Raw genomic sequence first — 16,594 nt, 5'->3', positions numbered from 1 at the left:
GAATTACTAACAAAGCACTTATATACTAATAAAGGACTGGCTTATCTAAAGCCAGTTGAGTAGCACTTGAAATGTTTGGCTCTATGAAACCTGATGTTCTTTATGATTCTGTTTTCTTCAAGGTTGTGTCTTCCTGGTCGAATGTACTTATTGTAAGTCGCTTTGGATAAAAGCATCAGCTAAATGTAATGTAAATGTTTAGGCCAAACTACTGCCACATATTTAGAACAAAGGTCACAATACATGCCAGAAGCATCCGTTCATTTTTATTCACAAAATCTTAATACAGTCATCATCTGCTGGACCCCCTGCAGACTGCGGGGGCAAGAAACTGTTTAGTTTGCCAAACGGTCATATACAACAAAAGATAAACAATAAAGACAAATCCAATCATGTATAATTATTTATTGTAACAAAGCCACTAAACTTAATCTAATGTGAACAAAAGAAACACTTTAGGCTCCCTAGAGGATTCCACAGAACGCGTTCCCTCTCCCAACACAAAATGTCAGGTCACGCTAAAACTTAGATCTTTAGGTTGTTTCTATAAAAAAAAGAAAGAAAAGTATATTTCAAACCATCTGCGGTTGTCTGAAACAAGATAATTGTATTCAACAGAAGCCCAGCTTTGTTGTCAAAACCTCGCTGCCTCCCCCACACACACCTCCCCATTAAACTGAACAAGTGTCTTACCAAGATACACAGATGTCTCAGAACATTTAGAACAGCTGTTAAGGAACGAGCAGGGGCTTTCAGTCGGTTCCATTAGAACAATAAGTCACAAAGGAAATGCAACTTCCAATAAGCCTTGGTATCCCCACCACTGGATATACATTGATATGTAGAAGTGGCAAAGGATGCTATCAAGTTATCACGGCACCATGGCTTATTTTTTATTGAACCCACAACAGAAACTGATTTTCATATTTTACATAGAAATTGCTATGGTACGTATTTGAAGTCTACGTAGGATGACGTGCAGAATGTTACAAAAAAGTTTGAACCTTTCGCATGTCTTTGGGTGATGTAGAGAAACAATCAAAGGGGAGACTGGAGGAGTGAAGGACCCCCCCGGTGTATGCGTTATGGACAGGCTGAGGCTGCAGAGGAAGAGAGGCTGACAACACGCAGGGAAAAACGATTTTTGTGTTGTATTTTTACAAACCCCCCTATATTACTCCTGTGGGTTGTAGGATGATCACAGAGGGAGGAATGAGTCCGCTGAACGGTTTAATCATCCTCATCCTGAAAGAAAAGAAAATTCAGATCTCCGTTTTTAACAGTCGGGGACAGGAAGTGCCAGCCATTACAGTAACGGATCACACTAAGATTTGTCTATAATCTATAATATCCTTACCTCGCCATCTTCTCCATCCTCCTCCTCCTCCTCACCTTCCTCTTCTTCCCCCTCGTCAATATCTTCTAGACCCTCCTCCTCGTCGTCGTCATCATCATCACCTTCCTCATCCTCCATGTCAGGGACCTTGGGAACAATGATCCATTAAACCTGGATTCCTCAGTCTTAATGAGTGCCGTTTGGAGCCTGGCCCTCACTGACTCTGCAGACCAGTACAAACAGTGCGCTCTAATTGTTACCTAACGTTTTACCAGCAGTATTTAAAATGTGAAGCAGGACATTTCAGTCGGAAAATAAACATGTCCGTGCTCTCTGGTGGAAAAACGATGTCAATGGAGAATTTCCGTATAGAAATATATCTGTGAGCCGGTAACATCACGTTAATCAGGCGCTCAAATAAATAAATTAAAAATAACCAACACTAGCATTTAAAGATACTCAACTTAAATGTACTGTAGATGGAACATGAGTTCTGATCTTTGAACAGGCTAATATTGATCTCAAATGAAGCCAACCCAAGTACTTCATACAGTTCAATATGGCACAGAACCAATGGTATATATTCTGTAAAATAAATATTGCATTTCTACTTTTTATCTCATTCATAGCAAAACGAGATTAAATAGTTTTGACCAACTCAGATTAAATAAACACTACAGCCTTTTGGCGTCTGACGTTCACGTTTATAGATCTGGACCCCAATCTTCTTCTACCACAGGGCTGTTTCCCGTCTACAGTTTCTCAGGAGCAGCAGCTGAGAGTGAGCCTACCAGGTAGTACTGCAGCGGGTTGGGCCAGATGTCGTCTTTGATCACCTCTCCCAGCTCGTCGGCACCAGCGTCTGAGTGGTCTGTGAACCAGGTGAAGAAGCTCTCAGGCTCCTCGTGCTGCCGCTTCTTCCCCGCTTTGTTCGGCGTCTGCCCGCTTCGCTTCGTCAGGTCCTGAGGAAGAAGCGTGTTTGGACAAGAGGGTTACATGAAAGAATAATAATTGCAGCTATTGTTACACGTGAAAGACCCAAAAACATTAAGCAAGCCCAACATTGGGAGGACTAGATAAAGGTGAATAGTAAAGTGTAGCACTAATTAACTAAAAGTTGCACCTTCTTGGTTAGTGATATTATGGCGCGTTTCCACTGCAGCGCGGAGCTCGCTTTAAGCAAGCCGAGCCCGTGTTTGGTTGCGTTTCCACTTGGCCTAGTACCGGCTAGCGGGTCCTAATTCAGTTTTTCTGGCCCCATAAAATCGTGGTTCTAGGGCCAGGAACAACCAGGCTGAGTCGGGCTGAGTATGCTAAACTAGAGAGAATCGCTGGAAAGGGGGCTACAACTACAACAAGATGAACATATTTGACCGTGATTTCATTGTAATACACGTTTCTAAATGATGCCGAAGTAACAACATACTGATACCGGTTAGTAAAAACCATGAATTAATGCTTTGACAAGTCTGCAGACAGACGGCAGAGAAACACCTTTTAAAATGCGTGTTTTCTAAATGGAGCTTGGCTAAGCTAACGTTATATGCTCCGACCGTCCACACTCACAACGGCCTATACAGACATAAATAAACCAGCGACTGTATTCGCCATGACACAGGCAGTCTGTGGTTTGTACTTGTTTAATTTTTGTTTAGTTTCTGAACAGATATGAGGAGCTGTGAGCTTGAGTGCTAACCGCTAACGGCTGTGTGGTTTTTCTGGGGTTCTCATCGAAGATGACGTCACGGCTCCGCCTACACTGCGTTACTATAGATACTGCCCCAGTTCCTAAACTGTGCGCCATAAAGTGAGCCAGGCCTAACGAGGCCTAGCCATACAGAGCGAGGCCGTGTAGTGGAAATGCGCCATAAGTGTTGATGACAGATCATTGTATTATTTTTCACATCACATACAATCTCAAGAAAAATGCAAACCCACCTTTCCAGCTTTCCATTTGATTTCCGTTGATTTGGAAACAGGATCCCCGCTCTCGTTGACATTAAACTCTTTGGAGAGGGCTTTGTTCTCAAAGTATGGGTTTTCATCAAAATACTGCAGGAAAGAAAACATTACCATCAGCATGAGATGCATGACAATTAAAATGCACTAACAAAAAGTTGAGGTGAAAACTTACAAAATCTATTCTATATCCAGACTTGATATCCTCGAACTCAGTGACCTCCACCCTCGACAAGTAATGAAGCGCTTCCTCGTCCTCTTCCCCCAGAAGAGCTGAAACTACAGACCAGACACTGAGCTGCTGACCACAACACTTTGTGTGCTAATCACAAACACATTTAACAGCAAGTGGCCACTTGATAAACTGATGATGAGCTCTTCAGGTTAGAGACACCATATACACGCATACAGAATAATATGTACGACAAATAGAAATGGTTTACCTTGTGGATGGTTGACGAATGTTGTGACCCAGAAGTTGGGGATTTTGGCTATGAGTTCTGATCGCTTCTGAAAGAACGGCTGGCGTAATTTGTTGTACTTCTGCTCGACTTTTAATATGTCTTCGCTTGCCTGTTCATTCAGTCTGAGAAAAAGACAGAAAACGGTGAGAAATCCTTTTCCATGCAACAATATTTCTTTCCTCCAAATAAACTAAAGTATAACTCACCTGTCAATTTCATTCTGTACTTCGTCAATGTGTTCAATTGCTTCCTGTTGCTCTTTTTCTGAAAAGAAAAGAAAAATTATTTGAAACTTCAAGTGTGAGGAATGTCTTCTAAAATTAGCACAATTTACCCGGCAAATATGCAGATGACAAACTGCAAAAAGAAAAACCAATGGTAATAAAAGGCTGGTAAAATTAGAACTTGACTTTGATAGGGCCACTTTGACGAAAAGGTTCATTTCAAGCATCTGAGCACTGTGAAAAGCTATATATACATTTAGAATGTTATTATGAATGTGCACCTTGGTTAAGTAAATCATTAACAAGCGCATTGTGGTATAACACTGTATAAAAGTAATATTTTACATTTTAATATATCCTGCTCAGCAAATATCTTGGTCACAAACTTAGGTTAAGTTGAACAGGTTAAAATGGAACAATATCAGATTTTACAACCGTCAAATATCTAGGTCGACTCTGGATATGCGCTTTTCTGGCAAACAAAAGGACACAAAAATGGTCCCTATTTGGGATAAATAAAAAACTAGTCTGTTCAATAAAAAAGGATTAGATACTTCACCATCTTGCCCACATAGCACAAATCATTAGCTATTTAATCTGGTTAATTGAAATCACGACTTTATAATAGCCTAATTTTACAGAAAATGTTGCCCAGAACTGACGACAAGATTCAAATGTGTAGTGTCACATCATACACAACTACATCCAATCCTGCTAAAAACCATTATGAAAAAAAAATGAAACTATAATTTCCAACATTCTGATTAATGAATGTTGGACATTATCGTTTCATTTTTCTCAACGATAAGCATAACTTGTTATTTCTACGGTGTTACGTAGAATATATCTGAATATCATTTCGAAGTATATTTCGTTGATTTTAGTAACTCAATGAGCCCGAATTACGCCAGGCGTGTTGTGTGCGTGTGTGGCTTCCTGTTGCTTCTAAAGGCGGCCCGGTTTGAATGAGCGGCTTAGCGACGTCTCGATGCAAAATGCTATCTTCATGTCTCCGATGTTATCATTCTGCAGTGTCCACTAAACTTATTTACTACAGTTCTCCACGTGTTAGGATGGGTCTCGACCACAGAGAAAGAGGTTTGAGCTTTGTGAAGGAAAACGTCGCACTTGTTTACATTTTGCACAGCTACTCGTGCACACAAAGCCAGACTCACAAGCATGGTCTGTTAACTGAACAGCTCATAACGCTGGCAGTGTTCGGCCTTTCTTGACCAGTGGAAACGTGATAACGGAACGGTATGGAGATTGTTGAAGTTGCTAATAGTGTGGGGAAACACTCGTGCATCACAACTTTAACGTTAAGAGGAGCCGCGCAGATGCACACGATTACATCAGTTACGTCATCTCCTTACAACAAACCTGCACACAGTCTAGCTATATTAACAATTACTGCACATTACGCTTAAAGCTATGCAAATACGGACCATCTTCGTGTGAACAAGTAGCCCATGTAAGCTAATGGCTAGCTAACCTCTCATGCTGGCTAAATAGTTAGCGTGTGCTATCATGCTACATTACTGCACGCCACTATTTAGCCCCCAATGAGTAAGGTTAAATGCAACAGAAGGTACGTTAAGCTCTTTCTCTGTAAACAAGCATTATTCGAAACAACATAACACAGAAAATAACAAAATGACGATAAACAAATGAAAATGGCGTTGAACAGGATAACCGCCATTCCTTAACGTTACCAGAGGTCTCCTCCGCGCCGTCGTGATTTGAATTCTCCTTTCTGTTGACTTTCGCCGTTGAGGCCGACATGGTTATCGTTTGCCGTGAGACTTTTTAACCAGATATATATTTCGGGTTGTTTATAACTCTTCTCTGGGGATAAAAGTTACTTCCACCTTACACACAGTGCGTGTCTTGAAGCCTACGATAAGGAGGAATGAGCTCAGCTCCGCACGCTTGTTTCCCTCTGCGCTACTCGGTCTGTGAACACATGTGTGGTGCTCTACTGCTCCCAGCTGGCTGGAGTGCGACAATGCAACTTCTTCTTCTTTTTATTTAATGGCGGGTGGCACCTAACGTTTAAGGTGCATTACCGCCACTTATTATGCTGCAGTGTGGCCCACAAATCATGGGAAACCAGCGAGCTACAAGGAAGAAGGGGAGGGTATTTTCGTACATTAAATAATCAAAAAGTACGACGGAGTATTAGGGCCACTTAGAAGAAAAAAAACAGAGAGATTTCGAGAATAAAGTCGTAATAATACGAGAATAAAGTCATAGTTACGAGAATAAAGTCATAATTACGAGAATAAAGTCATAATTACGAGATTAAAGTCGTAGTTTCTTGACAAGTGACTTGAGAAGCGGACTTGGAGGAGATTGTCTCCTTTCTGCAGGAGGAAATGGCTGGTTCTGGCAGACTACATTACATTGCATTTAGCTGACGCTTTTATCCAAAGCGACTTACAATAAGTGTATTCGACCAACAAGATACAAACTTGAAGAAAACAGAATCCTACATCCTTCAGGTTTCAGTATGCGCCGGAAGATGTGTAGCTTTCTGCTGTCCTGATTTCAATGGGGAGCTAATTCCGATTCCACTATCGTTCGACTCCTTCTGGATCCAAAGCCTTGATTACAAGTCTCATCGTTTCTTGTGAAACAACACATCCCCTTTGAACAGCTCGTAGATGTAACCAACATACGATAGCCTTGTAGTCGGCCAGAACCAGCTATTTCCTCCTGCAGAAAGGAGACAATCTCCTCCAAGTCCGTTTGGTTCTTTCTTCGAAAATAATAGACATAGTTTATTGCCCAACCTATTCAAAGTTATAATACTTATTACGTAATTATGACTTTATTCTCGTAACATTACGACTTTATTCTCGTAACTATGACTTTATTCTCGTATTATTACGACTTTATTCTCGAAATCTCTCTGTTTTCTTTTTCTAAGTGTGGCCCTAATACTCCGTCGTAAAAAAGCAATCAAAATTAAATAAAAATTATCTTCACCAACCCAGTATTTTTTAGGAACTCAAATAAAGCTTTAATGTGCTGCGGCGCCAGGATTTCAATTGTGGGTGGGCCAATGTAATTTCGGCTGGGGCCTGTTCAAATGTTTCTCGTTAACAAAAATACAATTAAAATGAATGCCTGCATATCATTGTCGGCAACTTTGTAATGCATATTTCCTATAGTAAAAAAACTTTTTCTAAACCATTCTCTCTTAAACATGTTCACGTATAAGAAGCTTAAATATTATTTAAATGATTAAGCGGCACGCTGCATGGCCGCAATGAGTGAAATTAAATGTTATAGTGTAGTAGTGATCACAAATTAACTAATTCACTCATGGAACTACAGGTTGGGGGTATTGTTTCCGCACGGACATATATGTTGTTGACTGTACTTATTGTGTGCCCTCCTTGCTTCTTCCTGTTTGCTTCCCGGGCTTCAAGCCAGCAACATGTGGTTTTTTGCTGCTCAATAAAACCAACTTTGCACCTTCGATGCACCGCCTCCGACTCCCTTCTCTCGGCACTACACTGGTGACCCTGACATAAGTCTCGCAGAAGTTTCCGAGACTGGACCAAACATGGCTAGAAACAGCGTTTTTCTCAAGCTGCCGGAGATTTTTGGAGACGTCCGTGGCTGCCTCGTGCACACGGACTGAGGCTCGGTGCGCCCTCCATGGAATGGCCAGGGACGTCGCTCGCCATTCCCGCATCGTTTTGGCACTGGGAGACAGCAAGCTTTCCGACTCCATGGAGACGATACACGGCCTGCTAGGTACGGAAGAGCCCGACTTCTTTTTCATGGAACTGTTTCGTCGGGACATGCGGCTGCGCTCGCAAACATGGCTAGTGTGGAGCCCCGCGCTTTAGCCGAAGAAGCTGACCGGTTCTTCCTGGCCGCCCGGCGATTTACCTCTGAGGCGCTGGCCCCTACACGCAGCGGCACCTTCCCTGGTAGAGGCACGCCGCCTAGCAGAGACTTCGGTTATCAATGGCTAACAATAACAGCTAACGGCTAACAGCGACAGCTACCGGCTAACAGCGGCTAACAGCTAATGACGACAGCTAACGGCTAGCAGCTACTAACGACAACAGCTAACGGCTAGCAGCTACCGACGACTAACAGCTAACGGCTAACGACGACAGCTAACGGCTAGCAGCTAACGACGACTGACGGCTAGCAGTTAACGGCTGACTGCTTCCATATGTTAACATCTGACTGTTAACCCTTTTTCGTGGTGCCGGAGAGGAGGTTCGACCAAGCCTGGTTGACCTCGTGTGGATCCTCTCATAATCTCGCCCACCTGTTTTTGATCGTGGACAAGACGACCCTTTTGAGCTTTTTCCGGTGCCTGAGAGGAGGTTCGATCAGACGGTCGACCTTGTGTGGACACTCTCGCTTTTTCACCACCTCGATGGCGGTTTCTGACGTCACCGATGTTTTCATCGGCGCCTGGTTGGCGCACTTCTGAACCCCGTCTCGCCTTGACAGTTTCGGACGTCGCTCATGCTTTCATCAGCCCATGGGTGGCGCGCTTCGGGACCCTGTCTGGCCTATTCCCTCGCCTCGGCTACAGCTTCGGACGTCGCCCACGCCTTCATCGGCCCGTTAGCACACACACAGAGCTCACAGCTCCTCATATCTGTTCAGAAACTGGACAACAGTTAAACATGTACAAACCACAGACTGTCTATGTCATGGCGAATACAGTCGCTGCTTTATTTATGTCTGTATGACGTTGTTGTGAGTGTGGACGGAGCAGCTACAGGTTAGTTTAGCCTAATGAAAGGGTTAGGGAAGGGAATAAATCTGAGAGCAGAAATTTCATGAGCGCACAGAAACAGCCTGAGTGCGAGGAGAAGGTTTTAAACTGGAACACAGGAAGTCTGTAAGCAGCAATATATCTGAGTGCAAGTGTACAGTCTGAGAAGAAGCAGAGCAAATCTAAGTGCAAGCAGGCACTATTTGAGTACGAGGACAGGGTTTGAGGGAAATAAATCAATACAGATAGGGAATAACCCCCATAGAGGAAGGAGCCGGGGAGAGGCGAGACGGGGTCCAGAAGTGCGCCACCCAGGCGCCGATGACAGCGTGGGCGGCGTCTGAAGCCGCAGTCGAGGCGAACCGTGAGCCGCGGTTAGAGGAGAGGCCAGGCAGGGTCCAGAAGTGCGCCACCCACGGGCCGATGAAGGCGTGAGCGACGTCCGAAGCTGTAGCCGAGGCGAGGGAATAGGCCAGACAGGTTCCCGAAGCGCGCCACCCATGGGCCGATGAAAATATGGGCGACGTCCGAAACCACCATCGAGGTGGTGAAAAAGCGAGTGTCCACACGAGGTCGACCGTCTGATCGAACCTCCTCTCAGGCACCGGAAAAAGCTCAAAAGGGTCGTCCTGTCCACGATCAAAAACAGGTGGGCGAGATTGTGAGAGGATCCACACGAGGTCAACCAGGCTTGGTCTGATGCATCCGATTCCATTCAGAAAACACGCATTTTAAAAGCTTTTCACCTGCCGTCTTGTCAAAGCGTTAATTCATGGTTTTTACTAACCGGTTGATACCGGTTAGTAAAAACCATGAATTAACGCTTATGTAGTTGCTTCGGCATCACTTTGAAACATGTATTACAATTAAATCATGGTCAAATATGTTCATTTTGTTGTAGTTGGTATCTCCCATAATATTTACATGGAGATAAGCCCCTTAAAAACCATTAGTAAATGAATAAAGCATTAATTCTGTGTTTACTCCTGTCATTCAAACAAGACGCTGGAGAGGGGGCGGGGCGTATCTCCATGTAAATCGGAATCGGATCGATCAGGCTAACTAACCTGTCCTGAAGAAAGTACCGTTGTCAAATAATACTGTGTGCCATCGGATCGACGACATGGGAATTTACTTTATTGACCAAGTGGTGGAAAAATGTAAAGCATCTGGTACGTTCGCTTTGCAGTTGGACGAATCAACGGATGTCAGTGGGGAAGCACAACTGATTGCGTTTGTGCGTTACAAAGACACTTTGGAGATGAACGAGCACATTCTGTTTTGCAAGAAACTCACGGGGAGAACTACCGGACAGGATGTTTTTAACGTTATTGACCATTTTTTCTCTCAACACAAGCTGGATTGGAAATCCTGCTCTCATGTGTGCACATGAGACCGATGACCGGCGGAGTAAATGGATTAATGGCCCACATAAAAAAGGTAAACCCTGACGTTACATGGACGCACTGCATGATTCACCGAGAAGCATTAGAATGAGTCCAAAGTTAAACGATGTTTTGAATGATGCCGTAAAAGTGATCAACTTCATACAGTCCAGGCCTTTGAATCATAGACTGTTTCAGTCACTTTGTGAAGACGGTGGGTCAGAGCATAAACAGCTCCTGCTTCACACTGACGTCCGCTGGTTATCCCGAGGGAAGACGTTACAGCGGCTGTTCGAGCTACGCAATGAAGTGAGGGCATTTCTGTCGGAGCACACACACCCACTTGTGGCTATGTTCGACGACGCTGACTGGGTAGCTCGGCTGGGATACCTCTCTGATATTTTCAGCAAACTCAACCAGCTGAATCTCTCTCTTCAAGGTAAAGACACAAATGTTCTTAGCTTGTATGACAAAGTGTGTGGATTCATGGAGAAGATCAAGCTCTGGCAGAGCAAATGTGAAAAAGGGGATACAAGTTGTTTCCTGCAGCTGAACGCATACATTGCTACTGGTGAATGTGACAGAGCTCCAATTGTGAAAATAGTACACACACATTTGTCCAAGCTCAAGAATGAGTTCAACTCCTACTTCCCTGATATTGACTACAAGTCATCCACACTGGACTGGGTGCGTAATCCATTTGTGACGTGCATTAACAGCAGCATTCCCGCCAGACTGCAAGAAGACCTCATAGATGTGTCCTCAGATAGGAGCCTGAAGATGAGCTACTCAAGCACACCACTGACACAGTTCTGGTGTGGTGTGAAGAAGGAGTATCCTGCATTGGGGAAACATGCCCTGAATGAACTGTTGCCTTTTGGGTCCACATACCTGTGTGTACCCACATCAAGACTAAACACAGGAACAGACTCAACTTGGAGAATAACCTGGTCACAGCTGTTGCAACAATCTCCCCCAGACTCACAAAACTGATGAGGGAGAAACAGGCTCAAGTGTCACATTAATTGGTGAGTTACCTTACTTTTTTTTTTAAGTCTTTAAACAATGGCTATTATAATGTATATGATTAGTTATGATTGAATATGATTTAAGTGTCACATTAATTGTCGCATTGGGTCACACAGACAAAAATATCCTCCTCGTCACTTCTCTCCTTCTTCCACTCCCAGGTTTCACCTTAGCTCAGAACTAAACCTTTACTTCAATAAACTGCCAACCTGTGTGACCATGTGACTTTATCCAGGACACACACACACACACACACACACACACACACACACACACACACACACACACACACACACACACACACACACACACACACACACACACACACACCACACACACACACACACACACACACACACACACACACACACACACACACCACACACACACAGCCGGTCTGCCACAATATATAGACTATTAATATATCCTGGGGATCACCACGATTGATTGCGTAGTAGGGGGTACTTTAGGTTGGCTTGAAATGCTTTGGGGGTACAGTACTCAAAAAAGGTTGGGAACCACTGCCCTAAGGAATACCCTTTCCGTCCAATGTGAAATGCTGTGGTGTTTTGTGAAATGCTGTGGTGTTTTCTGAAATGCTGTGGTGTTTTGTGAAATGCTGTGGCGTTTTCTGAAATGCTGTGGCGTTTTCTGAAATGCTGTTGTGTTTTGTGAAATGCTGTGGTGTCTTGCACTTCAGGGCCACCGTACATTTATAAACAATTTTTGGTCGAGCCAAAGTGCTGTACATAAAATAAAAATAGCCTACAGTAGAGACACTTTACAGCAAATACAACAGCACAGATTGTTCAGAATATCAGTATGAGAAAAACGACACCCTCTATCCTTAGACCAGGGCTATTCAATTAGTTTGGAATGGGGGCCGGTTGATGAAAATGATCCAAGCAAGGGGCCGGGAAAAAGATGGCTTGAAATATGAGCAATCCTATTAAGAGCTTCAGATACAGTACATACTACAACAGCATAGTGGAATGCATATATTGTGTTTAATTAAATCAAACAACATAGCCCCAAGGCCTTAATAGATCTTAATGGCAAGTTCAGAACTCAGTAGGCCTACAGCTAATTTAACCATCAACATAATTTAATTTGATTTCATTTAGGTGAAATTATCTAATCATTCACGCAGAGATGCAATAAATGACAGGAGTTGTCACTACAGTAGCTAGTAGGTGGGTTCGAAACCCGAGCCCGCCGAAGTTTTCAGGCAATGTCTTCCCCTCTATCTCTCAGTTTAACAACCTCTCTGGAATAAAAGCACTCTGGCCCAAAAAAAATTCATAATATATATTTTTTTTACTTTTTAACATTATACTGAAAGGGCCAGTAAATATCACCCCGGGCCGGATTTGGCCCGCGGGCCGCCAATTGAATAGCCCTGCCTTAGACCCTCACATCGTACAAGGAAAAACTTCCAGAGAAAACCCACAGTTTAAGGGGAACATGGGAGAAACCTCAGGGAGAGCAACAGAGGAGGGATTCCTCTCCCAGGACGGACAGGCGTGCAATAGATGCCGTGTGTAAATCCAAGAGATAATACATTTTACAGCATATAGACCGAATGTTAGGAAATGCATGTGTCTGTAATAAGAAGATGAATCCACGTGGATGTCAGCTACAATCCTGTGGAAGCCATCAGGGAAGCAGCATGACGAGACCCAAGGCAGGACCGCAGAGACAGGTTCAGCCACGACCCGAAGTCCACTACTTAATCCAGAACTCAGGATAGAGGATCCAAGACACAGGACTACAGCAAGAGGATCAGCCTCGACTCCGGATCCCGGCGTAGAGATAGATACAAAACAAGAAAAAAGATGTGGCTGGATTAATCGGAACAAGAGAATACACAGACACAGACAGAGAGGGAAAAGGTAATTGGATAAAAGTTATTCTTGATAACCCTCTAGAAAGATCTCATGAACTTCCCCACTCAATCAAGACCCGAGCAGTTCTATTAGATATAGGATAAGAAACAGAGATAGGGAGCACAACAACTTATCTCTTCGCCAGATGCACTCCCCCGCTTATCTAAGCGACTCTGTACCCCGTTACCCTCTACAAGGCCATAGACCAGCGGAGGGAAAATGGGGGGTGTGTAAGGGTAAGGATTTTTAAGAATAAACCGCAAGAGTCTAAAGGGAAAAAAGATTAAATATAAGGTACTATATTTTAAGTAATCCTATCTACTATTCCTATATTTGAATAATGTATAAACTATTTAAAAAATACTTTACTGTTGTTTAAGTTATATTGATAAGCATTTTATTTTGGTTTCGCCCGTGTGGGCATGTGCGGGTGGAGGGAGGGAGGGGGGAGTGTATACTGTGATATTACAATATAAATGAAATGGTATCGAATACCGTACACCAGGGGTCTTCAACGTTTTTCAGGCCAGGGACTCCCAAACTGATGGAGAGCTGGAGCAGGGATCCCCCTACTATATGTATGGCATACAATTGTGTTTTATATTAAACGGGGCCTAGTGCCGTGTATAAACATAGCTACTCTGTTATTGTACATTCAATACTAAGCTATTCAAATAATACACAGGTTAATATATTCATGTTTTTATTTTAAACATGTGCAAGGTACAGGGTGGCCGTGCTACTGCCATTTATAAACATACATCTTGAACACAACACAGAGCTATTCAAATAATTCACAGATGCAAGTTTTAACTTTAAATTAGTGCAAGGTACAGGGTGGCCATGCCACTGCCATTTATAAACATACATCTTGCACACAACACTGAGCTATTAAAATAATTCACAGATTCAAGTTTTAACTTCAAACAAGTGCAAGGTACAGGGTGATGCCACTGCCATTTATAAACATACATCTTGCATACAACACTGTATGCGGTCTATTTCCGGTATTTGTTAATGACATGTGCTGTGAGATGTGAGACTGGAATTGTACAGGGGAAAATAACGTAGGCTATCTTTAGATGCGGATTTTGTTAAACTAATATGTTTGCGCTGTGGACCAACACTATACATTGACGGGGAAGGGGGTAGCAATAAAGATAACACCATTAAACAGTTACACAACATAACAGAAATAATATCGATAGCAGCGTCCCTAGCAACCACCTTGGTAACAATGAAAACGTCGCGATTTCCTGAAGTAATCTTCGTAATAACTAGCAAACTAAAGATCATGTACATCCACTTAGGGTGACCAGATCCCAACAAACCAAATGTGGGACAAGGAGTATGGTTGTGTGGGACAATGTGGGACAATGTGGGACACCCTCTCAACAGCACCCCCCAACCCCCGGGAAAAAAAACGTAACAAATATATAACAACAGAGCAGAAAGTGAAGTCAAAATGCAGTTTTTTAATAAAGAAAAGTAAACTAAGGCTAACCAAGGCAGCAGGCATTATTCACTTCAAGTGTTTAGAAATGCATCTTCTTAATTCAAATAGTGTATTACCTGTACAAGTAGGCACAACATAAATTAATAGATAAAATAAAACCAACACTGGCCAGGAGGGAACAGAAACATAATAATACATAAAATAAAATAGCTTTCAGTTTTGTCCATCACAGCAACAGAAGGTGGGCCCCCACACACAGTGTGTGGGCTATTTTGTCACCTAGAACCACTGGTGTCTTTGACTCTGTCAAACAACTCTCCACAGAGGCAGGGGCAAGCACATCTGTTATTATGGACGCTGCTTTTGTACGACCACATGACATTTTCTTTACTATCTCAGAGTCTGGAAACATGGTCGGCGCTAGCTTGTTACCAGTCATTTGACCGGTATGAATGGGAGTGTTGCACTATATGGTAAACACTGGTTATTTCTGCTGCTGTTACCTTGTCTGAGTGGCCATCATTTTTTGGTTTGAGTAGGAATGTCTCCATAGAGTGGGATGTCTCTTTTTGAGCGACACGTTTCTTGTGAGAATCGCATTCTCTGTGTCTTTTGACGTCGTATTCACTGCCATGTGAAATTTAAAAATTACTCTTGCAAAGATTGCAAACAGCTCTCTGAGAGTCGCCCTGCACTGGCTTCACCCACGGGTAAGTGTCTTCCCAGTCTTTGTTGTATGTGCATATTCTTTTCTTCTTAGCTGTAGTTTCAGTTTCCTCCATTTTCCATAACCTGCTGCGTCGCCTGCGTTCGTTGTTGTTGTTTGGCGGGGTGGGGGGGTGTGTGTGAGTGAGTTACTCTCATTGGTTAACACTTGACCAGCACCCGCCGTGTGTTACAGTTTGATTGACAGCAAACACAGCCCCCTGATGATAGCCTTCCCTGCGTGCTTTCTCACCAGCCATTGGATGAATCTGATTTTAAAGAAAAGCGTTTTAGCCAATCAAAATGAAATATGCGGGACATCGTCTCAATTTGCGGGACGCACCAAAAGTCGTGAAAATGCTGTGCAGTCCCGCGCAAAGCGGGACATCTGGTCACCCTACATCCACTGCACACATAATCTGAAATAACAACTCATATTTCTCGCATCAAATGACATCAAAACGCATTTTAATGGCCACACTAACTTTAAAATAGGCATTTTCCACCGAGAGTAAAACGAAGTTCGGCCATGTTTTCTTTTTCTGCAGGGAGAAATGTGAAGATCACGTGACATAGACGCCAGCCATTGGAATGGTGAAAAAAAACGGGGTTTGTCAAACAGAGCACATGGTGTAGTCCAAACGATAGCTGGGGATTCTGGGTAGTGTAGTGTCTTCTGCCATCCTTTACTCCGAAAAAATATTTGTTTCTCCGAATCAAAGGGGAAAAATACAAAAGCATTGCACACAATTTAATCCAATCAATGTTGTGTAATTAACAAGGATAATCTGGTGTTTTTTAGTCGATGAGTAGTGCAGATATCACTGTGAAATCAATCGACAGTAAGAGGAATACTTACTTCCGGGTGTACAATTCTCCGTTATCCAATGGGAATGGACGCTCACATTGCCTTTAAGGGCAGCCGACACAAACGAATGCCGTGCTTCCATGAGCGTCAAATCCCGCCGCAGATGGGAATACATTGCAATCAGTTGAAAGCTATTTGCGTCCCTTTATGACGCTGAAGGAGCCTCGGAGCGTCACAACTGCACGCCACGGACACTGACCAAACGTCGCTCCTGGACGCTTCACGGCCCATCTACACTACAGGTATCAAAAAATCAAGGGTAGCGTTGGTTTATGCAATGTCTCGCAGGAGGCCACATATTGTGCGTCGCTGTTGGGTACATCCGATACTCAGAAAACGTCTGCAACGGGGGAATACCACGTTCTTGTCCAAGAGCTTTGCCTGGATGGTGTACTCTTTCAGCAGTACTTCAGGATGAGCAAAGACGTGTTCGACGAGTTGCTGGGGAAAGTCGGTCCACTGATTGCAAAGGCAGACACCCGCCGAGCGACTCGCCATCTGCCTACGGTACGTTTTGTGTATTTCTACT

The 16,594-nt window shown here is 43.4% G+C and overlaps 1 protein-coding gene across 1 annotated transcript; it reads right to left on the bottom strand.

Annotated features, from left to right (window-relative positions):
* Window positions 1-250: 250 nt before the first annotated feature.
* On the bottom strand, window positions 251-5,965 carry LOC117456354 (protein SET-like). Its single transcript, XM_034096204.2, has 8 exons — window positions 5,696-5,965; window positions 3,966-4,023; window positions 3,739-3,881; window positions 3,471-3,574; window positions 3,275-3,388; window positions 2,128-2,298; window positions 1,358-1,483; window positions 251-1,245 (listed from the first exon to the last, which is right to left on the bottom strand). The coding sequence occupies exons 1-8, from the start codon at window positions 5,763-5,765 to the stop codon at window positions 1,231-1,233; spliced, it is 801 nt and encodes a 266-aa protein (XP_033952095.1). The 5' UTR covers window positions 5,766-5,965; the 3' UTR covers window positions 251-1,230.
* Window positions 5,966-16,594: the final 10,629 nt, after the last annotated feature.

This window comes from Pseudochaenichthys georgianus, chromosome 12 (assembly GCF_902827115.2).
Source record: "Pseudochaenichthys georgianus chromosome 12, fPseGeo1.2, whole genome shotgun sequence".
NCBI classification, from domain to species: domain Eukaryota; kingdom Metazoa; phylum Chordata; class Actinopteri; order Perciformes; family Channichthyidae; genus Pseudochaenichthys; species Pseudochaenichthys georgianus.
Note: the sequence above shows the minus strand (reverse complement) of the source record. Positions and strands in the feature narration are given on the sequence as shown.